The following is a 24,878-nucleotide window of genomic DNA, read 5'->3' on the forward strand; positions in this document are numbered from 1 at the left end:
TTTTTTTTTTTTTTGAGACAGAGTCTTGCTGTTACCCCAGCTAGATTGCAGTGAGGCCATCATAGCTCACAGCAAGCTCAAACTCCTGAGCTCAAGCAATCCTCCTTCCTTAACCTCCTGAGTAGCTGGGACTAGAGGCATGCACTACCACACCTGGCTAATTTTTCTACTTTTAGTAGAGACAGGTCTCGCTCTAGCTCAGGCTGGTCTCAAACTCCTGAGCTCAAGCAATTCTCCCGCCTCTGCCTCCCAGAGTGCTAAGATTACAGGTGTGAGCCACTGCACCCAGCCTGTCCTGATATTTGTCTCTGCTGGAGAATTGTCCTTAATAAAGTTCTGAGCAGTTGATGACATTTTCAAACCTGTGCCCTTAGGATTCTTTGTTACATGGTACTCTCTATCACCTTGTCTTCCTTCACCTTCAGTTTTTTTCAGGCCTTGAGTAAATGATGCATTTCATAAAGCAGAGAAGCATTCTTTCCTTCTACCTTTTTTTTCTTTCAATAGGCACATATATGCTTTTGTGTATCATTTCCCACTGTTGTTCCCTGATCCATTGTAATCTGGCTCATCTGAGTTTAGAAATTTTAACCTGTCTCTTAAATTGGGCCCCTTTCCCCCTCTATCATGGCTAAGTCACATACAGTTTGCCAAATGAGCATATCTGCATTCCTCATCTGATTTCTTTGCCTTCAGGCTCAGATATTTGCTTTGTTAAGATATTTGTCACTTGTTATCCCAAAATGAGAAAGATAAAGTCAGTAAAGTCTGGCTTTGCTCAAGGCATCCATTGATTGGGACAGTCCTCACTAGCTTCATCTCCCTAAGTAGGGTAATTCTACGTCTGTGGTATATATACTCATCAGTCCCGCATCTCTCCAGACCTACACTCAATTTGCTCTGTTCCTACCTGGCTTCTCCTTTAGTGAATATCATCTTCCTGTCTCTTAGGCCCTAGGAGAGTGCCTTGTGTAGAGTAGCCACTCAGTGATTATCTCATGGTGATGTGGTTGAGCAACTCTCAGCTTTATGGACTGAGAAGCATGGCCTGGATTTAAAAATTCTTTTCATAGGTCTTTGCCACTTATGAAAGCAACCATCATTATGATGTTCATTCTGGAAAGTTAATACTCACAGGACCTGGAACTTATCTCAGATACACAGATGATTTACTTAAATTTGAGTTGTGTTATATGGAGCTATAAAATGCAATATAGTTGAATCCAGAATTATTCTAAGGATACATTTTGAGAAAACATTAACAACACAAACTCTACACAAAGGATATGGGAATTGAGGATATGGGAAATGAGGATGTGATCAAAATTTTATAATGTTACTATCTATTAAGAAAGGGTACCTGTGACTGAAATATTTTAGTGAATTTAATAAGCTTATTTAAATCATTACCCACATATTTTGAAAGAAGGGGGTAAAAAAGGATAATAAAAGATGTTAATTGCAACAATCCAACCCCAGAAGCAGAAATTGTGATATTTCTACTTGAAGTGCCCTTTTTTTTGCATTTATTTTTTAATTTTTAAAAATTGTGGTAAAATACACATAGTAAAATTTGTGGTTATAACCATTTTAAGTATACAGTTCAGTGGCATTAAGTTCATTCATATGTACAACCTTCTTTAAATACCCTTTAAAAATAATATTGAAGACCATGTAGAAACAAGGGAAATGTTTGACATAGTTTTGTATTTTACCATTTTCATTTAATATTATTAATATTTCATTTAATAATATCAATAATATTATTAATAATATTTTCATTTAATAATATTAATATTTATAGCATATAGCTATAAACAAAATATGTTGTATATGGATAGGAACTGGGTAGAAGATGCAGAAATAACAGTTATTCTATGTATGTGTGTGTGTGTGTGTGTGTGTATGTGCACATGTGTGTGTATGAGTCATTAAAACAAAATTGATCCACTTCAGTGATTTGCCTCTAGGGCATTGAAACTCTAGATCTTTTTCTTTTCCCAATTCCTAAGACCAGAAAGGAACCCTTCCCTTGAAATGAGGGGTCTTGGGAGAAAGGGAGATTAGTATGCTTAGAAGTGGGGCAGGCCTTCAGAACATGCTAGAGAGGAGAGAAGAGTTTAAGGAATTTGGCCTAAGGTTTCAATGGAGACAGGGAGGAAAGACCAGGAGGTAAGAAAACAGCAGTGGAAGCTACAAACCACTAAGGACTAAACCTCGTTATAGTCTCACTCGGAGCTCTGGAGATTGGCTGTATCTCCATTGTGCCAGTGAAAATCATGCAGGTGCTGTTTTGATATAGCTACCAGTCTTACACTGGTATATTGGTCAGTCATATTATCTAAAAGAAGTGGAGTCGTGTGTTGCTTAATGACATGGATACGTTCTGAGAAATCCATAGTTGGACAATTTCATCTTTGTGCGAACATGGTAGAGCATACTTGTGCAAACCTAAATGGTCTAGCCTGCTACGCACCTAGGCTATACGGGATACCTTATTGCTCCTAGACTATGAACCCATACAACATGTTACTGTAGTGAATACTGTAGACATTTGTAACACAATGCCTATGATGGCAAGTATTTGTGTATCTGAACATATCTAAACATAGAAAAGGTACAGTAAAAATACAGTATTATAACCTGATGGGACTACCATTGTATATGTAGTCTGTCATTGACTGAAATGTCATTATGTGGTGTATGACTGTATTTGTGAATCAACTGAGGTTGTCAAATATATAGCATAAATGCTTTTCAATTTTGTGATAAAAAAGTCTGACATATTAAAATGAAATTGATTATTTTGAAAACAGGAATTGATATTTTGGTGAATAATGCCAGTGCTATTAGCTTGACCAACACATTGGAAACACCTACAAAGAGAGTGGATTTGATGATGAATGTGAACACTAGAGGCACCTACCTTACGTAAGTGAGAAAAAAGAGTTGTATGGGAGGATGTTGCAGTGTTTTCTCAGAAAACTTAGTAGTAAACAGATTTGAACTAAATTAATAGTACAGTTTAAAATCTAGTCAATCCTTATAAGGGCCTAAAAGTATTTCAAAGTCAGTGGACAGTATTTTAAATAGTTTTATTATGTGTTCCTTTGCTCTGTGAATCTAATAAAAACTAAAGTATAGCTCAAACATTCTCAAATATTTGTGTGTATAAGTATATATGTACTGTGTCTTTCATATTCTTCTGATTACTCAAGCTAGCAATAGTCTTGCCTTCCTCTAAAAAAGACGGGTTAAAAGAAAGAAAAAAGACTTGGGCCGGGCACAGTGGCTCACGCATGTAATCCCAGCACTTTGGGAAGTGGAGGTGGGAGGATCACTTGAACCCAGGAGTTCAAGGCAAGCCTGGGCAACATAGCAAGATCCCATCTCTACAAAAATTTAAAAAAATTAGTTGGCATGGTAGTGCCTACTTGTAGCCCTAGCTACTTGGGAGGCTGAGGTGGGAAGATCTCTTGAGCCCAGGAGTTTGAGGTTGCAGTCAGTTATCTGTTATATAAATATATAAATAACAGTAAGCTCATTGTGAATCACACTTTATGGTAACCAAGAAAAAGGCTAATGCTATCTTAGGCATTATAGAATGAAAGAGAATATAGTCCTGATCTGTTCTGGATTAGTCAGACAATCCATCTTTTTATTTGTCCATTTATTTGTTTCTTTATTTTTATTTTTGTTTTTAATTTTTAATTTTTTTTTTTGAGACAGAGTCTGGCTGTGTTGCCCAGGCTCAAATGCAGTGACATCTTTCATTCTATATTCTACATTTCCCCTGATGATGCCCAAGATAGCCTTAGCCTTTCTGTTGGTTACCTTAAAGTGTGATTCATAATGAGTTTACAGTTACTTACATACTAAAACCTAAGTTGTTTTGTTTTTTTTTTTTCTTTTTTGAGACAGGGTCTTGCTCTGTCACCCAGGGTAGAGTGCGGTGGCATTATCATAGCTCCCTGCAACTTCAGACTCCTGGCTCAGGATATCCTTCTGCCTTGGCCTGAGTACCTGGGACTAGCTGCGTACACCACCACACCCAGCTAATTTTTTAAGTTTTCTGTAGAGACAGCATCTCACTGTTACCCAGGCTGGTCTTGAACTCCTGGGCTCAAGTGATCCTTCCATCTCCACCTCCCAAAGTGCTAGGGTTACAGGCTTGAGCCACTGTGCCCGTTCTTATTTGTTTATTTACCCTCAGGTTCTATCATTTTCCGTGTGGATATAAGGATACATCGGCGGAGAGCTTCCTTCCCTGCCTTATATGTATCTTGTTATACACAGAACAGGTGATTAGGAGCTTAAGCTTTGAAGTAAGACTGTCTGGATTCAAATCCTAACACTCACCCCTCATAACTTGCTATTTTGTGAGCTTGGGCAAGTAAGTTAACCCTCTTGCACATTCGATTTCCTCATTTGTAAAATGGCTAAAATAAAGGAATATGTTATAGGGTTGGTCATGAAGGTTAAATGTATAAGTTGTTAAGTTAGAGTCCTGAATTTTGCCCTCAGATGTGTTTTGCTGGAACTGCAAAACTTGGCCTAGACAGTGTTAAAAAATTTGTTTTCATTAGTTACCTACATTCGACAGTTCATTAGTTGCCTATGTTAAAAAAAAAAAGAAGATTTACAGAAAACTCCAGATTTCCAGCTTTTCTTGAAATGCTGGAAAATCTGGCCACATATAGGCAGGATTCCCATATGGCAACAGTTAGCTGCTGTAGCTGAGTGCCAGAGTATCAGCTGCCTTATGTGATGGGGCATGAGATGTCTTGTCTTCTGGATGCTGAGGACAGACTGAAAAGTTACCATTTATTCGTTGTGCTTGCACTGTTGTTTTTCTTATATGAAACAAGAAAGTAAAATATTTCCCATAATTATGTCTCTATCTGAAGTGGGAAAATGAGACTTTTGCCAAGAGGGCCGTATGTTCAAGTAAAATGGGTGAGAGCTTGCTTCTTTGTAGATGTGAGGCATATTTCTACAAATTCAATATGTGAGGTATGTCTCTACTGAATGAAACCATATTGAATCAAACCATAGTGAGAATTATAGTAAACATGCAGAAAAGATCGTGATGAAAAACTTAACTAGAAAAAAGACTCATTTTTCAATAGGGTTATATTTATTTTCAAATAAAATAGGTAGTGCTGCTGTGTGATACTGTTATGTGTTACATGAAAAAATTATCAGGGCATCAAAATCTTTTGCAGCTGGAAACTTTGTGAAAGAATTTCAGTTAAATGCACGTACTTTGTTTAAACGAGTGTTTTAAAATATAAACCTAACCAAGAATACTACCACTCAGCCTGCTAAATTAAAGCTTAGAAGGGCACGTTGTGTGAATAAGTTTAATGATTTGTGGCAGTTTCTATTATAGATGTTGAAGCCACAGATATAAATATACAGGTTGAGTATCTCTAATCTGAAAATCCGAAATGCTCCAGGATCTGAAACTTTTTGAGTGCCAATATGATGAACTCAACAGTGCTCCAGTGAGCATTTGGATTTTGGATTTTCAGATTACGAATGCTGAACTGGTAAGTATAATATAATGTGAATATTTCAAAATCTGAAATCTGAAACACTTCTGGTCCCAAGCAGTTCATAACCCAACCCTGGATAAGGGTTACTCGGCCCGTACCATGTACCTGGTTAAATTTATTTATGGTATCAGGAGAATTTTGATGTGATTAAAAGTTTTTAGACTGGGTACATATGACATGAATATCAGGAATTGACTTGTTAGGTATTGAGAAATGTCTTTGAAAGTTTATGGCAGATTTGTCAAAGTTATTAATCATAACTATAGACTGTGCTACTGTAGTATTAACTTTAGACTTACTGAAATCTAAACTAATGTAGATATGTTTTGCAAAGGTGAAAAAATTAAATTCATTCATTGTATTGTTTACTAGGAATTGCTCTCTGCTAAAAAAGTTAAAAATGGACATATTATCTTTCTAAGAGATGATTAATGCAAGTAAAGTATTGAATTGTATGTAGATTTGTCAAAATTGGTAATCATAACTATAGACTCAGCCTTTTTAGCTAATATTATGACTTATATATACACAAATGGATGATTCTCTTTACTCTTTCCTTGTGAAATTATGTCTTTGGAAAGCCATATGGCAAGAGCAATCTGGTCCACTTTCCCATATTGAGGTCATTTTCCAAAAATGAACATGATGGCCTAAACCATACTTCTAGATTTGAAGGCTCAATTAAAAACAAAACCAAACCAAAAAACCCTGATTTCAAACTATAGGAAAATGCACTAACCTTGTTCCATTACCTTTCTCAATGAATACTGTTAGTATAGTTGAATAACTACAAACAGAAGCTATAAGCTGTTGGACACTAAAGTGCTAAAAACTAAATGTGAGTAGGTTAGAATAACAGATCTACAAATATCTGAGGAGTAGATACTCTAAAAATAAAAACCCTTGCACAAAGATTCTATTCACTGTTGAAAATTCCTACCTTTATGAACAGCTAATTTTTTAAAAATGATACTAATAAAATTAAATCTTGCTCCCAGTTAAACTTGTATTGCAATGTTAGGTGAAGGACCTGACATTGACCCTTGGGTCAAAGAAAACTGTCAGGTTTTTCGTCCTCTGTGAAAGATGTTATAAAATTAAAATTCATAATGAAATACTTCTATTTTAATTTGTATCTTTCAATTTTAATTTAGTATATTCTCTTCAGTATTATATGTGTTTGTATCATGTTAAATACCAATAGAGGTTTAGTAGTAAAGTTCAATTGTATTTCTGAATAGTTGATTTTTCTTATTCCCAGCTTGCTTTATTCATTTACTCAAATGCCCTATAGGCCTTTGAGTTTGCAACCCTGACAAAGTAAAATAATTCAGGAAAAGCAGTAAATGCAGTGCCTGGCACACAGTAAGTTTTCAATAAACTTAACTATTTTATTAAGCTGGAGGGATTAGTATGCCTATATAAGATACAGGGCATGTTGCCATGACAGGTGCATCTGATGAAAGATTAGCAGTGTTGAGGGCCAGGCTGGCAAGGTGCAGATGGAAAAGTTTTGTCTAATAGATGAAAGGAAAGCTTCTGTTTATAATGTAAATGAAATGAGCTCTTTCCTTTGATTGTAAAATATGGTCTTATTTCCTGGAATAGGTTTAGTTTGTTTGTTACTGATGCTTTGAGGTTCAGTTTCACTGTTTTAATGAGAATCAGCTGCAATATTGTTTGTCCCTTTCCACCTCACCCCCATAAAATTGAAGCCCCTTTGGAAATGAAAAACAATACATACAAAAAACCTTTAGTGATATTTAGTGTATTTGGTTTGTAAGTTTGAACCAATATTGCAATTGGCAGCGCCAGTGTTATACATTTGGTAATTTAAAAAACTTACTTGAAATAAGAATGGACTAGTTCAAAGTGTTACAAGTCATTAAAAGTGAAATAAAGCTAAAATAAAGCTACAGATTATTTAAGGTATAATATGTTATTTAGCTAATGACATTATAACTTAATAATTAAAATTTTTAAAATATTAGACCTGAATCTTTTATAAAATAAATTGCCTACTTTTATGAGTGACTTTTTAAAAGTAAAACTATATATTGCTCAAAGGCATGTTGCAGTTAATATTGGTGCAAATTAAATTTGGGAATGTATCGGGAGTTATATTACTAAATTATAGTCCCAATGTAGTAAAAGTACTATGCCTACCAAGATGAAATAAATCAGCATGTGAAATACTAATAATAGTGATTATTTTTTTCATGTTTAGAGTATGCACCATCCTAAGTGTCTCTTCTATGTCATCTAAGTTTAATCCCTTGGTCAATCCTAGATGGTAGGAGGTATTACCAACATTGACAGGGGAGAAAACTATGAATTAGAATGCTATATAATTTGCCCAAGGTCATGCAATGAAGGGGCGGAAGCAGGATTCGAACCCAGGTCTGTCTGACTTTACCACAGTGCTGACTAACAAGTACATTAACTGTTTCTGAAAATTGTGTGTGTGTGTTGAGGAAGGAAAATCTGGGACAGTTGTGGTTGAGTTGGGTTTAAGGCTAATATGTAGGCCAGGTAGGATGGCTCATGCCTGTAATCCTGGCACTCTGGGAGGCTGAGGTGGGAGGATCACTTGAGCTCAGGAGTTTAAGACTAGCTTGAGCAAGAGCAAGACCCCATCTCTACTAAAAATAGAAAAAAAATTAGCCGAGCGTGGTGGCGCACACCTGTAGTCCCAGCTACTTGGGAGGCTGAGGCAGGAGGATTGCTTGAGCCCAGTGAGGTTGCAGTGAGCCATGATGCCACTGTACTCTACTGGGGGTGGCAGAGCGAGACTTTGTCTCAAAAAAAAAAAAAAAGGGAGGGGGGCTAATGTGTCTGCTTATTTTCATCAAGCAAATCATGTTGCCAGGCCATTAAAGCTGAGTTTCAAAGGATGAAAATCAGTTGCTTTTCCTATCTTCATTCTAAAGGGCAAACAGAAGTGCCCTACAAACAAAACAAAACGACCCCTACAGATTACTGAGCAAGTTCAGTTGCTCTGTAGTAGTAGTTTAAAATATAACTTTAAAAAGTAGAGAAGTTAGAAAGCAATTAAGTTGACTTGTGTTTTCTTTTACTTTCAGATCTAAAGCATGTATTCCTTATTTGAAAAAGAGTAAAATTGCTCATATCCTTAATCTCAGCCCACCACTGAACCTAAATCCAATATGGTTCAAACAGCACTGTGGTAGGTGATAGGGTGAGGGGATGGTTTGCGGTTAATTTGTTTCGAATTAAATCTGCATATCTATGATACAATCACAATCTGTACATAGCATCCAACATTGAATTTTCTATGCCAAATCCATAATATCATTTTTGGGAGTGCTAGATTCCTAATCCTTTATATGTAATTTTAAAAATTGAGGTATAATTTACATTCAATAAAACACACAGATCTTAATGGTTCATTTTGATGAGTTTTGACAAATGTATATATCTGTATAGCCAATACCCAAATCGAGATATGGATTTCTATCATCTCAGAAAGGTCTTTTATGTCCCGATGGGTGTGTTTTATTATATGTAATTTATTCTTCAACAAAGTGGGTTAAAAACTATTCATGAAATACTTTACCTGTCATAGCAAACTAATGATTCGTGGGAAATAGCCTAAGTTGCAAGATTTATGTATAGGTGCCTCCTTTAAAGTAGTTGTATCCAGATACTTAGTTTTTATTTCAACATAAGTCACTAACATTTGGAAAGGCACTTGGAATAGGAACCTGCAGAGCAAAACTAAAAGAAATTCTGCTGTAATTGACTAGGTTAAATGAAATTGCAACTTTTTTTTTAACTAACAGTAGTTTTCCTTTAAATAATCACTTTCATTCTTTAAAAAGAAAAGAAAAAACAGATTAAGAAATCATAATGTAATTTACCCTCATACTGTTAGGGAAAATGAAAGTTTATTACTGTCTCTTTTCTTCTAATCAAATATTAGAATGGAAATATATAAAACTAGTGCATCTTTATTCAATTCTATAAAAACTGTTCTTTCAAAAATAGTACCTTTAAAAATTATATTTTATATACTTTTTGTTACTAAAAATAATTCTCAAAAATATATCAGGGAAAAAATAGTAATAGAATTTGGTTATTTCTACTCAGAAATTAATTTGTTTCTTAATTAAATTGTTATTCTTTGTGGTTTCTTTCAGCTTATACCATTGCTAAGTATGGTATGTCTATGTGTGTGCTTGGAATGGCAGAAGAATTTAAAGGTGAAATTGCAGTCAATGCATTGTGGCCTAAAACAGGTGTGCACTTACTAAAATTCATTTATTAGATTTTCACTTATTGTTCTTGACACTTCTGAGATGCATCCTGGGTGTAGTGAGGTGGGAGTGAGTAGACAGTCAAAAGTAACTTCAATTTGTCTGTTGGGAAACAAGTTGAATTTTGTTGTACGGCGTAAGACCCTTTTCAATCATCTTCCAGCTTTGACTTGGACTACACGACTGAGTCTTCAGCCAGTAGCTCTAGTAGGAACATTGACCACTGGGACACTTGAAGAGTCTCCTGAAGGCCACCAGGAGAAACTGCACTTCCCTAACCCTTTCTCTATCTTTGTCTTTGGAACCTAACTGAATTCTGTAGATTCTCATGCTTTTGTTTTCTCCTCACACCTCCCAACAAATGCTTTTAAACTTTCCTGTATTCTTACTACCTTTGTCTTTTTCCTTTATAAAAAGCTAGATTATCTGTACTTTCGCATGAATTCTTCTAGGTTCGCAGGGTGCTAGAACCCTATGAGATGACAGAGAAATCTGCATATATGCCTGGGCTTTGGGTGCAGATTTACAGTTATGGTAAAACACAGTTGATGGCTTCCAGGCTGGGGAAAAAGATGTATAAAAATGAGGGAGAGCTAGCAAAAACGAGAAAAAGTGAAAGCCTGTATTTTTTGTTGGTTCTTACTTTCCACTTCTGTATCAAAATAGCATAAAGGAAGAAAAAGGGAAGATAATTTATTTCTCTTTCCATATATACTTATTAATAGTAGGTAATGCCCATAAAAACATTAACTTCTTTCATCTTAAGTCTAAATGACAATCTCATCCCAGAAAAGTATGACAAAGAGAATACATAGTGGGAACCACTTTTTCATTTCACTCATTAAAAATTTTGCAGAACCTTTATTATACTGACAATGGAACTTAAACAGAAAATCAGTGTGACCCCTTTCCAAAGAATCGTCTTCATCAGCACTGATGTTTCTGCTCCTGGGGTAGTGCCTTGCACACAATGGTCACTCAGATATTCGTGAATGAATGATATTTTTGGATTCCTTTTGAAAGTTTCTTCATTACATTTTTTGAAAACATATCAATGGCAAATTGGAATCTTTTACTTAATTTGAGGGAAGAGGGAGTTTCTGGGGAGATGACTTCTGGAACTCATGTGCTTGCTGTCCTCCCTTTCCAACTACCATCAAACCCCTCTGAGTGGAGCTGCTGCTGGGGTAGTGGGCAGGGAGGACTAGGAAGGAATGAGCAAGACTTTCATGCTGTAAGAGAAGTGAGAAGCTAGTGAAGGAGTTTGTTCCCCTCTTGGCTGAGGACAGACTGGGGCCCATAGAAAGCGCTCTAGCCAAAAGCACAAACTCCTTTTTTAAAACTTAGAAATTGGGGAAGGGGGAGATGTGGAAGTCATTGAATTACAAAGAACTCATGAGCAGGGGCATATTGGGAAAGGAAAGGCCCATTCTAACAGTCTCATCTTGGGACAGCCACAACTCTAGATAGTATCTTTTAAAAAATGATATTTTCAATTTGGTGCTAGCATATAGAAATGCTTTTGGATTTTAAAATTATAGACAATTACCTTTCTAAACTTTCTTGATGATTGTAATAATTTATCTAAATTCTCTTGGATTTTCTAAGTAGGTAATCATATAATCTATCATGGCATGTATTTCTTCCTTTCTAATTCTTACACCCTTGGTTTCTTTTTTCTCATTTTACTGCGTGCTCCCTTTCCTCTCTCCTCCTTTGGCCTTTTTATCTAGTGTGTACTGGGTTGGTAGAAGTTAGTCTTTAAAAGCACATTTAATCTAGCATTTATGCAAAGAATTATTATACCTGTAGGGATACTCTTGAACTGAACTGGCCCATACAGCATTATAAAACATATCCATAGTTCTAGTTTAGAAACATGTGAGAAATTGCTTTCTTTTTTTCTTTCTTTTTTCTTTTTTTTTTTTTTAGAAACCGGGTGTTGCCCTGTTGCCCAGGTTAGAGTATAGTCGCTATTCATAGGTACAATTATAGTACGCTACAGCCTTGAACTCCTGGCCTCAAGAGATCCTCCCACCAAGTAGGATTATAGGTATGCTCCACCACACCAAGCTGAGAATTCATCTTTGCTTCCCTTCTGCTATGTTCTGGATGAAGGGATTTCCTTAGCTCCAAACATAATTGAAAGATCTCATAGCCTGTGGTATAGACACTGGGAAACAAGGGGCTGTGGAATTTCAGGAGCACTGGGGCCTGCTACTGAGTGGCTCTTAGGAGTACTTGGTGGTTGCAGTCACCATCTTTCCTTTCTTCTGTGGACTCCAGGAATAAATTTGCTTAAATTCCTTTCTTCTGCAATTTGACCAAGACTCCTTTCTTTCCTGGCCCACTGCGGGACCAGAGCCATGTTTTATTGTTTCTCTGTTTCCCTTATGTTTCTGTAGCAGATACAGTTCTTTTAAGACTTTCTAAAGAGTGATATTCTTTGCAATAGGGAAAAAGATGAGAGTGAAAAAGGCACGTCTCCAGTATTTTTCAAACTATATGTCAGAACTCATTGGTGAATCAGAAATCAATTTAGTGAGGCATGAAATCAATTTAGTGGATTGTGAAATTGATTTAGTGGGTAGCAGCCAGAGTTTTGTTATTGTTGTTTTGTTTTATTTCTGATGAAATAGAATAGAAAATATTAGACAGCATTGCACATAGGAACGGTCAGTATTGTTTCATACACTTTTGTTTCATATATAAATGTCATATATAAGTAAAAAATAAGTGTATGTTTGTGAGTGTATATATTTGTGTATTCCAAATCATGTTGGTAAAAGTGTTACCTGTTGTGGGTCATAGTCAAAAAATTTAAAAATAATGTAAAGCCTAATCTGACTCTAAGAATTAAATTTTATTCATACAACAAACATTTATTGAGCTGGGCACAGTGGCATGTCCCAGTAATCTCAGCTACTTGGGAGGCTGAGGCAGGAGGATTGCTTGAGCCCAGGGATTCGAATCCAGCCTGGACAATATAGTGAGACCCCTTCTCTAAAAACAATTTTTTAAAAAATGTATTGGACACTTATTATGTGTCAAGCTTTGTTCTACTTGCTTAAGATACATCAGAAAACAAAATAGATAAGAACATCTGCCCTTAAGGAATTTACAGCTTAATTGGGAGAGACACAATAGACAATTAACATAATGAATAATAAAGTTTATATTATGCTGGAAGGTGATAATGCTGTGAAAAAAAATAGAATAAGGGGGATTGGGATTGTCAGGTGTTGGGGAGGGAAAGTTGCAATTTTAAATAGGGTAGAAAGGTTTGGCCTTTTTGAGAAGGTAACATTTGAGCATAGACTTGAAAGAGGTAATGGACTTAGTCTTGGGGATCTGTTTGCTGCCCATGCAAAGGTCCAGTGTCACTGGAATGAGGGGAAAGTAGTAGGAAATGGTAAGATTGTGTCCATATGGAAATGGGGGTCAGATGTCATAGGTCCTTGTCAAGACTCGGGCTTTTACTCTGAGTGAAATGAGGAGCTGTTGCAGGGTTTCAATCAGAGGAGGGACCTGATCTAACGTAACTGTTTAAAAGGATCTCTCTGGCTGTTCTTATGGGCCTAGGTTCTTGGGATGCAAAGGGAGAAATAGTTGGGAGGCTATTACAGTAACGTAGGGACAGATTTTGGCTGCTATGACCAGGATGATAGCAGTAAAGGTGATAGAGAGTGGCCAGATTCTGATATATTTTGAAGGTAGAATCAACAGAAACTGCTGATGGATTGGATATGGGATGTGAGAGAAAAAGAAGAATCAAGGACCACTCCAAGATTTTTGGCTTGAGTAACTAGAACAGTGGAGTTTTCAGGAACTGAGATGGGCAAAGCTGCAGATAAAGCAAGTTGGGGAGCAAGATTGCGAATTTGGTCGGGAGCATTGTGACTGAATATCCAAGTGGAGATGGTCACTAGGCAGCTGGTCTTGCAAGTCTGGGGGTCAGGAGAGAAGTCTAGGCTAGAGATGAAAATTTGTGGGTTATCAGCCTAGATGGTGTACAAAGCTTATAGATGGTGTGTAAATCTAGGGAGTGAATAGAAGAGAAAGGACCATTGGCCATCACAACATTAAAAGGTTGGGAAGAAGAAGAAGACCTGCATAGGAGAGTAAGGTAAGAAGAAACCGAAAGAGTAGATGAAAGCCAACTGAAGAAAGTGTTTCAGGGAGGACAGGGAGTGATTGGTTGTGTCAAATGTGGCTGACAGTTCTTATAAGATGGGGACTGACCGTGGGATTTAGTAGTCTGTACCTCTCTTTGACATCACTTAACAGTATTCATAATTAATTTATAAGTATGGTTGTTTAATGTCTTCCCTGCTGGAATGAAAACTCCTTGTGGACAGGGACAAAATCTGCTTCATTCATTTTATTATAATCATTGTAGACATTTGGTAAATATTTGGTGAATGAGTGAACAAATGAATGTGTGGTATGATTACCTTCTGCCTAGCTCCAAAATAGAACTTCTGGACAGAGCTTATGTACGAGAGAGAACACTGAATGGCAGAGAAAATAGGGAGGACATTATCAGCATCATCAGGAGAAACACCTCATTGCCAAGATCTTTGCTTTAGCTGTGAGATGTTTGTTTTAGAAGGTTTTACGAGATATCTTGGAGCCTGTGATATCATTTGGTCCAAGGCTTGACACAGTAAATTGAATTGACAGTCATGTTCCTGGTGAAACATGGTATAATAAATCACGTACAGGGTGCTTTTGAAACACAACAGAAGGGCCGTGTAGCTCAGGTTAAAGGTTCAGGGAAGGAGATTTTCAAAAGAAGGTAAACAACTGAAATAAGATCTCAAGAGGGTGTTGCAATTAATAAGAAGGAAAACTGGGCAAGACATTCTTCGGCAGAGGGGAACAACATATGCAAAGGCTGCAGAGGTACTGTGTTTGGTGGAACTACAAGGAGTTTGATGTGGTGTATGTATGATAGGGTGTGGGCTTGTTATTTCCCACTGAACTTGAGCAACTGAAGTTGTTCAGGTTGACTGGAATGTTGGGTGGATGTGAGGGTGTGTGGAAAGATGGATGAAGTAAGCCCCAGGTCTTGTCTGCCAAGTTTAGGAGCTTAAATTTTAAACTGTATTCAGTGGAGAGCCACTGGAAAATTTTAAAAGCTGGAGAGTAATAGTAAACAAAGGGAAAATGGGAGCAGTGATAAGGTTATCGATGAGGTTTAAGAAGTTTAATCTGGGGCCAGGCGCGGTGGCTCACACCTGTAATCCTAGCACTCTGGGAGGCCAAGGCGGGTGGATCGCTCAAGGTCAGGAGTTCGAGACCAGCCTGAGCAAGAGCGAGACCCCGTCTCTACTAAAAAATAGAAAGAAATGATCTGGACAACTAAAAATATATATATAGAAAAAATTAGCCGGGCATGGTGGCACATGCCTGTAGTCCCAGCTACTCAGGAGGCTGAGGCAGGAGGATCGCTTGAGCCCAGGAGTTTGAGGTTGCTGTGAGCTAGGCTGACGTCACGGCACTCTAACCCGGGCAACAGAGCGAGACTCTGTCTCAAAAAAAAAAAAAAAGAAGTTTAATCTGGTATCTGAATGTAGGATGGCTTATAAGATTGTAGGGAGAGGAGGCAGCAAAGCTAGCTAGAACATTACATTATTCATGAGTAAGGCAATGAAAATAGAGAAGTAGAAATGGATTTGAGAGGGTGTCCAGGCTCTTGGCTGTTGGAGAGCCCTCTATCTAAAAAAACACACTCATTTTAGGCTGTGTAGAGTGACTTCCTTTATGTCAGCTGGAACCAGAAGTAATCTCCCAACATTATTGCCTTTCAAGGAAAAGGAGATTTATTGCACTTAATGGAATGGATACAGTATAACATATATTCTCTACAATCACAACAGTGTCCTGGTCTACTGTTTGGCCTCTCTCAGCTCAATGTCTCTTCTCAACATGAGCTTTATTGCCCCTCCTGGGTTTAGCACTTGCATTCTGCTGAATTCAACACATCCAGAGAAGGGATCAGAGGGCAAGCCTCTAACAGTTTCACAACGTGAGGATCTCAGGCCCCCAGTGAGGTTACTTCCAGGGTTGTAATTTTTTCTTCTTACAAGACCTATTACATAGTTCCTGCTAAAATGAAGGGTGGAGAGGGAGGGAGGGGTGACGCCTGCTATTCAAAATGCCTGCTGCCTCTTACCTCTTGACCAGTCTGGACAAGTGTGGTAGAAGCAGGAAAGTCCACTTTTGCGTGGGTTTTATGTGGGCTTGGGGTGGGGAGTCTGGGAATGGCAGCTACTGATTTGGTAACAGCAGCAGAGAGGAAGGCAAGAGAAGTATCACAGAACAGCAGCAGTCCTCTGTCACCTGGGCCACATTACAAATAGATATGGGAACTCAACTAACCAGGGAAGGTGAGGAAACAAGGTGGTAGCTGGCTTCCTTGCCGTCTCTGGTGCTGGAAACCGAAACTAGTTTCCCTGTTTTTCAAGGGACCTATTCACTGACTAGGTTAAACAGTTTATACCATACTTCGTTGATTCTGAGATGCCATGTTTTACATTTTTACATCTCTGATATCAAAATGTTTTGCATTTTTACATCTCTGATATCAGTATGTATCTTACATTGAATGATATATAATAGTTTAATTGGCAGCTTTTTTGTTTCCTTTGTTTCCTTTCCTTTTGTTTCCTTAGTGTTATGTAAAGCAATGGTACACTTTATAATCAGTGGTATCATTGGTTCAGTGGAACACACACAAGCGTATATGTGAGTTTGGTGGGGATTGGCAGGTGTTAAAGAGGTGAGACAAGTTCTCTCCTCAGAGGAGGAGTCAAAGGCAATGCTGATATTTTAAGCCTGATATGCACCTTATATGTTTATATAAAAGGAATGCTTTGATTAGTTTTAAGATTTTTGTCACTTTTAAAATTTTTATTTATTTATTTATTTAGAGATAGTGTTTTTCTCTGTTCCCTGGGCTACAGTGTAGTGGCACAATCATAGCTCACTGCAACCTCACGCTCCTGGGCTCAAGTGATCCTTCTGCCTCAGCCTCCCATGTAGCTGGGACCACAGGCGTGTGCCACCATGCCCAGCTAATTTTTTAAATTTTTTGCAGAGACAGGGTCTCACTATTGCCCAGGCTGGTTTTGAACTTCTGGCCTCAAACGATCCTCCCACCTTGGCCTCCCAAAGTGCTAGGGCTACAGGCATGAGCCACCACACCCAGCCATCACTGTTTTAAGTAAACTGTAATCAGGAGAATCAGTTAGAGGCTATTAAATGTCTCTCCGATTATTCCTTAAAAAGACTTAAGTTTTAGGGTCACTCTTATGATTCTTGTGATCCAAGGCTTATCTGCTTTCATTAAAAATCTTGCTTATTTTCTTTCCCAGAAATCATCAGTGAATTTCATTTGATTGATCCTACTGTTAACCTGTTTTTATTGTTATCAGTTTTTATAACCTGTTGGGTTAGCTTCTTGGCATTGTAAAATCTTTGTTCAGAAGAACTCTCTGGCCTACTTCTTGATTTTGAGTATCTAGTTGTGCCTTCTTTGTATCTTCCCTAGAAAGATTGTTAAGGTAATGATAGATTGTTTAGGAGAACACACATGGCATGTATATATGTGTATATGATATACTTTTTTTTGTTTTTGAGACAGAGTCTCTCTCTGTCACCTGGGCCCCGGCCTCCTGGAGTGCTAGGATTACAGGCATGAGCCACCATGCCTGGCCTATGATATACTTTTATTAGACTTCTAATTTAGAGATTTTAAGCATTCTCATGCCATTTATATAGTCTACATTGAGACTAGAAGTGTGCATGTATGCATGTAATCTCAAAATAGATAATATTGCTATATTTACAGAAAATTTCTGTAGTTATGGGAGTGAGATGATAAATGAATTCCAAGAACTTTGGTTAACAAAATGTGACCCATTAGTTGCATGGTGGGTAAGAGCCTGGCTCTGAAGTCAAGCTGCCAGGTATTTGAATTTTAGCTTCTATGACCTTCAACAAGTTACATAATCCCTCCGTGCTTCAGAACTGCTATCTGCAAAATGGGAGTAACAACAGTACCTACCTCATGGATTCTAAGAATTAATTCAGATAATGTATGTAAATTATGTAATAGCATGCCCAGCACAGGGTACAGCTGATGAATGTTATCTGCTATTTTTAATTAATAAGAGATCCTTTCAAGAGTGAGACCAGAGCTCTTGAACTATTGGTTAAGTAAAAAAATTTATTCCTAGTAAAGGAAATGTAGTTATGAGATAGAATAGGATCTTCTAACAATGCTTTTAGGAAATTCCCTAAGTTAATTCCTTAAGTTAATTGAGCATTTTTTTGAAATAGGGATGTAAGTTCCATGAAGATAGGTGCTTTATTTCTGTTTCGTCCACTCCTTTGATCCCAGTGTCTATAATAGCACCTGACTTATAATGATGCTCAATACCTATTTGTTAAATGAATGAAAAAGGGCCAATGGCACTTAAAAGCTACAAACTTCATCTTGTACATTAAAGTATGTAAGTTATTCTAGTATGTGGTACTTTAAAATGATATTTTAACAATGGTATGGAAAGAAGTTTTATCTAAAGTACTAGACACTCTGAAACCTAAAGTACACGTAAACAAATTGACTTTCATTGCTTTGTGTGTAAACAAAAGGATATGTAAGCAAATTGAAATGTTACTATTCACAATTTTGACAGGGTGTAATTAATAATAGGCTATTAATTAAAGAGTTTCAAGGTACTTCATATAAGGAACATAGAATTTAGGTCAGGCACAGTGGTGGCTCACGCCTGTAATCCCGGCATCTTGGGAGGCCAAGATGGGAGGATGGAGTGAGACTGGGAGTTTGAGCAATGTAGAAGACCCTGTCTCTACAAAAAATTTTTTAAAAACCACCTGGGTGTGGTGGTGCACACCTGTAGTCCTAGCTACTCAGGAGGCTGAAGCGGAAGGATCATTTCACTTGAGCCCAGGAGTTTCAGGCTACAGTGAGCTATGATTGTGCCACTGTACCCTAGCCTGTGTGACAGAGTGAGACCCTGTCTGTAAAAAAAAAAAGTTATTTGGGCCAGTTATGGTGACTCATGCCTGTAAGCCTAACACTTTGGGATGTCAAGGCAGGAGGATTGCTTGAGGCCAGGTGTTCAAGACCAGCCTGGGCAACATAGCAAGACCCTGTCTCTAAAAAAAAAAAAAAATAGAAAAATTAGCTAGGCATGGTGGTACGCACCTGTAGTCCTAGCTACTTGAGAGGCTGAGGCAGGAAGATCACTTGAGCCCAGGAGTTTGAGTTACAGTGAGCTATGATGATGCCGCTACACTGTAGTCTGGGCAACAGATTGAGACCCTGTCACAAAAAAAAAAATTATCTGCACCTAAAACTGAAAATTATATGCAAATGTTAACAGTAATTATTCTTGGATAGGGAGATTATATTTAATTTTAAAATTCTTGCTTTTATTTCTCTTTATTTTCTAATATTTTCTACAATACAATATTGTCTAAATTTTAAAAGGACCCCCAAAAACCGAACTGGTGCTTATTGAGTGCTTATGATGCATTCGTCATTTTAGACACTGGGGATACAGTGATGAACAAGGAAAGTTTCTATTTTCTAGTACCAGGGGAAGAGACACAATAAACTTAGACAAGCAAGCTCCACATTATAGAAAGAAGAAACTACTGAAGCCCCAAGATGTTAAAGTGGCTTGCTAAAAGTCATGGCACAGTTGGTATAAAAATCCCACTCACCTGACATTTAGCTCAGTGCACTTTCTGTTATATTAATACCTTACTGGCTTTCTTGACTCTCAAAAATGGCATGCAAATTCTTGAACATTCTAAATCAGAAGTCTCCGTGAATTTTGCTTTGAGTCTCATAAAAGAGTTCTTATTATAAGGCAGTGTTGTATAGAGTGAGGAACATGTGTTTTCTAGCCAGTTCTGTCTGTAGAACATTTGACAAATCCCTTAAGCTCTGTGGACCTTGTTTTTATCATCTGAGAAATAAAGATATTAGCTTTGATAATTATGAAGGGTCTTGCTTGCTTGTTACTTTCATAGTTTTATTATTTGATTTGGAATTGTGTGTGTGTGTGTGTGTGTGTTTTCTGCAGCCATACACACTGCTGCTATGGATATGCTGGGAGGATCTGGTATAGAAAGCCAATGTAGAAAAGTTGAGATCATCGCAGATGCCGCATATTCTATTTTCAAAAAGCCAAAAAGTTTTACAGGCAACTTTGTTATTGATGAAAATATCTTAAAAGAAGAAGGAATAAAAAATTTTGACATCTATGCAGTTAAACCAGGTAATGCTTATAGTTTTTAAAAGTAGTGATATGTTTTTCCACATTTTCTGCAGTGAATACATTTATTTTGTGTGCATGTTTATGTGATTATAAAATGAATATGTTCTTTTAAAAGCTGTCCTCCCAATGAAGGGAAAAACCCATACCAATACAACTTAAAAAAAAAAGAGAGAAATGAAAAATAGAAGTGAGTTGAGGGCTTTCGAAGTGATATATAAATGGGGAAGGTCATACCAGCTACTAGTCTTTCTAAATCTTGAAATAAGGAATTAAAATTAGTTTTTAAAGCTGGCCTTAAAATCACAGAGTAAAAGATTTTATTTAAGGATATAGTAACAGATGATGCAGTAGGAAGGTTTTTACAAAAAAATTTTTAAGATTGTTAACTGTTTTCAAAAGTTTGTCTCTTAAATGCAATCTCTTAGAGTAGCCTAATGACAGATGATAAAGATGAGTGAACAGGGTCTTTTTTATGTACAATGGTGTGATTTGAGAAGTTCCCAAAAGGCCCCCGTGTTCAAAAGTAACTCTGAAATTGTAGATGATGATGAAGAAGATGATGATGGATTTTTTCTTAATATATAAAATATAATACATTCTAAATAATAGGTAATGTAGCCATAAATGGGAATTGTATTTACTTGTGCTAAAGTATATTTTAAATAAAGTATATTTTAAATATTATTCATTAAACTGAGCTTCTAAGTGACAGAAACCACATGTTCGTATTTGTATTATCCCTGCCCATGTTTTCAGTTGAAACTGAATTAAATAGGTGATTATAGTTTCACAAAGCACTTTGATATACCTTATCTGTTTAACCTTCATAGCAATCCTGTGAGGGAAGTAACATTGTTTAGTGATTAATAACATGAAATTTGGAAGAAGACAACCCAGGTTCAGATTCCAGCTCTGATGGTCACTAGCTGTGTGACTTTGAGCATATCACCCACTCTAAGCCTCAATTAACTTATGGGTAAAATTAAGAGAATGATAACTTTCACACAGGTTTCTGTAAGAACTAAAGGCAATAATGTATATAATGTGTTTGGCATACTGCCTGGCATATAGTATGCTCACAATATTTAGTAGTTAATATTTATAAACAGAAAACAGGCTCAAAGAAATTAAGCCTTTGCCTAAGAGCAGATGGCTAATAAGTGGCAGAACCTGAACCAGATTCAGGTTTTCTGGGAGCTGTGGCAGTGTAATTATCACTTTAAGGTTTTTGTTTTTGTTTTTGCTTTTTTATAGAAGTGTGGTCTCGCTGAGTTGTCCAGGCTAGATGCAGTGGCATGATCATACCTCACTGTAACCTTGAACTCCTGGGCTTAAGCAATCCTCCTGCCTCAGCCTCCAGAGCAGCTGGGACTACAGGCACGTGCCACCACATTAGGCTAATTTTTTTTTTAGAGAGAAAGGGTCTCACTCTGTTGCCCAGGCTGATCTCAAACTCCTGGCCTCAAGCAATCCTCCTGCCTCAGCCTCCCAAAGTCCTGGGATTATAGGCATGAGCCACCACACCTAGCCCACTTTGGATTTTAAAGACAGTATCATTATGTACAAAATCTGAAATTTGATTTATATTTAAAACCTGTCAAGTATTGAGAACTTAATATGACCAGGTACTATGATACTAGAATATAACAAAGATCAACTGATTCCTGCCCTCCAGGAGTTAAGAGAGGAAAAGAGAGACGGGAGGCTAAGGTGGGAGAAATGCTTGAGCCCAGGAGCCAGAGGTCAGCCTGGGCAAAATAACAAGACCCTGTCTGAAAAAAAAGAAAGAAAACAAAGAGAAAGAGAGAGAGAGATTGAGATTGTTAACATCTAACTTTACTACAGTTTTGAGGGCTTTATGGCCTTCAAATCTCCTAGCAGGCACATGTCTTAGAAGTATCAGTGCTATGTTAAAACAGCTAACTTATTTTCTAACCACAACTGTTAGCTGAAAATAAGACCCGGTAGAATAGATAGCTTAGTTTTCATGATGATGAAGTGAGAGGAAGAGGAAGAAAGAAAAGACTCAAATGCATTAATGCCAGAAAGCAAGTCTTTGTTAATGAGGGACCTCTTGCTTTCTGGGGGCCAGGTAAGAAATCAGTTTCGAGTACTTCAGAGGGATGTAGGACAGAAAGGCTGTAAGGATGAGGAAGGCAAAGGCTCCTGGGGGAGCAAGTAAAGGCTTTACAGAAAAGGTGATTTTTTGATTAAATCTTGAAAATGAAATTTGTTATGGAGGAGGAAGATAACTGAGTTATAGGAAAATTAATGAAGATCGAATAGTTTGACAGTTCTCATGGGGGTCTTTCCCATTGCCCCAGAATGATCTTAAAATAAAAACAGATATAATATTTATTAAACAGCTATTAAAATCTTAATATTTTGTAGTTGTTACATTAACCTGATTATTTGGGGTCAATTTTTCAGGCCATCCTTTGATACCGGATTTCTTCTTAGATGAACAGCCAGAACTAGTTACCAAGAAAATGGAATCACAGGGTAAGATCTATATCATATTTTATGTTAGAAAATATGGGTACCAAGGTATTTCTTGCAAAGTATAGAGTTGATCGTATAACAGTGACACTTCTGCCTTCTGCTTTTGAACTGTTTTCTAGTTTAAACTGAACAAGTAATGTGAGTTCTCAGTTAATTCTAGTAAAGAAGGTTTTTTTTTTTCATTTACCAGTAAGAAGTTCTTAATATTAATATGTTCTTTGCATTTGGTTTAAAAAAAACTGTCTGAAAAAAATAACCTTTTTTTCAGGGTTTTTTTTTTTCCTGCACTATCTTTAGGTATTTTGTGTTGATATTTTATTTTAAGGAAAAATGTGTCATTATCAATAACATCTAAGACCATTTTCACAGTTTGTGCTGCGTGACTACTTTATGGAAGATATTAACTTTAAAGAAGGTTTTGGTTTTACTTTGTTTTGTTTCTGTAATTCAGGAACAATAACAGCCTCCCTGAATTGGTCCAGAGTTTACATTTCAGTTTTTGTGTTCTGGCAGTATGCCAGTGGCTTACTGAAGGAAGAAACAATCTTTAATGAATACCTGTGGGAAGAATTTCTCTCATGGTTTATTAACAAGAATGCTTCTTCTGTGTTGTTACATCATTTTTATCTTATAGATGCTGTGAATCTCCTAAGTGATCATAGATTTTTTTTTTAGAATGCTGATAGAGAATTTAGGAACAAATTTCCTCGATAGCTTTAAGCAAACTGTAGAACCTTGCCACAGTGCATTTTAGTGCCAAACCTTATTTCCAGCTTAATCTTATCTCTTCTCTTTCTTTTCTTTTTCTAAATTTTTGAGGTAAATTTTAAAAATTACTTAGGTAATAAAAAGGATAAATTTTTTTTGTATTATAGAAAATTTGAGAAATATAGGAAGGAAAATAGTTGCTCACAATCCTACTACCCAGAGATAGCTCTTTTAAAAATTAAATCTTTGATTCAGTTGCCACAGGGATGTATCAGAGTATTAAAGCCAGAAAAAAACAAAATTGTCAGTCTTTTTTTCAAAAAGCCCTTTATAAAATGACAGAAATTACCTAAAGAGCCTATCAAGGTCTAGAAGAATCTAGTCTTTAGGTAAGTACGAAATCCTGATTTTTGCCCAACACCCTAAAATTGGATCTATCTTTTGGAGGAAGATAGGCGTGAACTGAGATCATTTAATTCCAAAATTAGAAAAAAAATTTTTTAGAGAGAGGATCTTACTCTTTCACCCAGGCTGGAGGGGTGCAGTGGTGTGATCATAGCTCACCTTACCCTTGAACTCCTAGGCTCAAGCCATCCTCCCACCTTGGCTTCCCAAAATGATGCTAGAGAGAACATTTACTTTTATAACTCTCTTTCCCCTATTCTTTCTGGTTTAGTCTATAGCAATTCTACTTGATATTTTCTGTAGATATATTAATATACTCATATAGATAGTAGTCCATTATGTCTGGCCTGGGATCTAACATCTCTTTCAAGTGATTTTTCATGCCCAAGTCCAGATATGTTCCCTTCATAGTTAACCTCTCAGAGGTCAGTGTATATCCCTTGTTTCCAAAGGGGGAGCAGATCACCTTCCTATTGCACTCACAACCCCTGTTAACATTTGGTTGTACCTTTTCCAGTATTCATCCTATGTATGTTAGTTTGTGTGATATATATGTAATTATTATAGATTATGTACATGGCTTTAAATGTGTTTTTCCTCATCATAAAAGCAATACCATCATTTCTTCATTGGTTCTCCCACCCCCCACTGGAACACAGGGAGCCCACTCATTTTTTTTAACTTCCAGTTTATTTTTATTTAGTTATAGTTTTAGTTGCTTCTGTTCCAGTTGTTCTGGATTCTCCTCAGAAACACTTACTCTTTTTTTGAGACAGAGGCTTGCTCTATTGCCTGGGCTGGAGTACGGTAGTGTCATCATAGCTCATTGCAACCTCAAACTCCTGGGTTCAAGCGATCCTCCTGCCTCAGCCTCCCAAGTAGCTGGGACAACAGGCACGTGCCACCATGCCCGGCTAATTTTTAAATTTTTTGTAGAGATGGGACCTCACTATGTTGCCCAGGCTGGTCTTGAACTCCTGGGCTCAAGCAATCCTCCTGCTTCAGCCTCCCACGGTGTTGGGATTACAGGTGTGAGCCACCACACCCAGCCAGAAATACTTATTCTTAGTTTGGCTACCCTTTTCCTTTCCCTGTAGTTAGCACCATCT

General features: G+C 37.1%; 1 protein-coding gene across 1 annotated transcript in view; it reads left to right on the forward strand.

The window, feature by feature from the left end:
* The window catches only part of HSDL2 (hydroxysteroid dehydrogenase like 2), a 40,942-nt gene that overhangs the window by 3,745 nt on the left and 12,319 nt on the right, over nucleotides 1-24,878 (forward strand). The window contains exons 2-6 of the mRNA XM_012641144.1: nucleotides 2,817-2,931; nucleotides 8,642-8,745; nucleotides 9,719-9,817; nucleotides 19,960-20,154; nucleotides 22,585-22,656. Of these exons, the coding sequence (XP_012496598.1) occupies nucleotides 2,897-2,931; nucleotides 8,642-8,745; nucleotides 9,719-9,817; nucleotides 19,960-20,154; nucleotides 22,585-22,656 (505 nt within the window). The 5' untranslated portion in view covers nucleotides 2,817-2,896. The remainder of the gene's footprint in view (nucleotides 1-2,816; nucleotides 2,932-8,641; nucleotides 8,746-9,718; nucleotides 9,818-19,959; nucleotides 20,155-22,584; nucleotides 22,657-24,878) is intronic.

The sequence above is a fragment of the Propithecus coquereli genome, unplaced genomic scaffold (assembly GCF_000956105.1).
Source record: "Propithecus coquereli isolate 6110/MARCELLA unplaced genomic scaffold, Pcoq_1.0 Scaffold163, whole genome shotgun sequence".
In the NCBI taxonomy this organism is placed as follows: domain Eukaryota; kingdom Metazoa; phylum Chordata; class Mammalia; order Primates; family Indriidae; genus Propithecus; species Propithecus coquereli.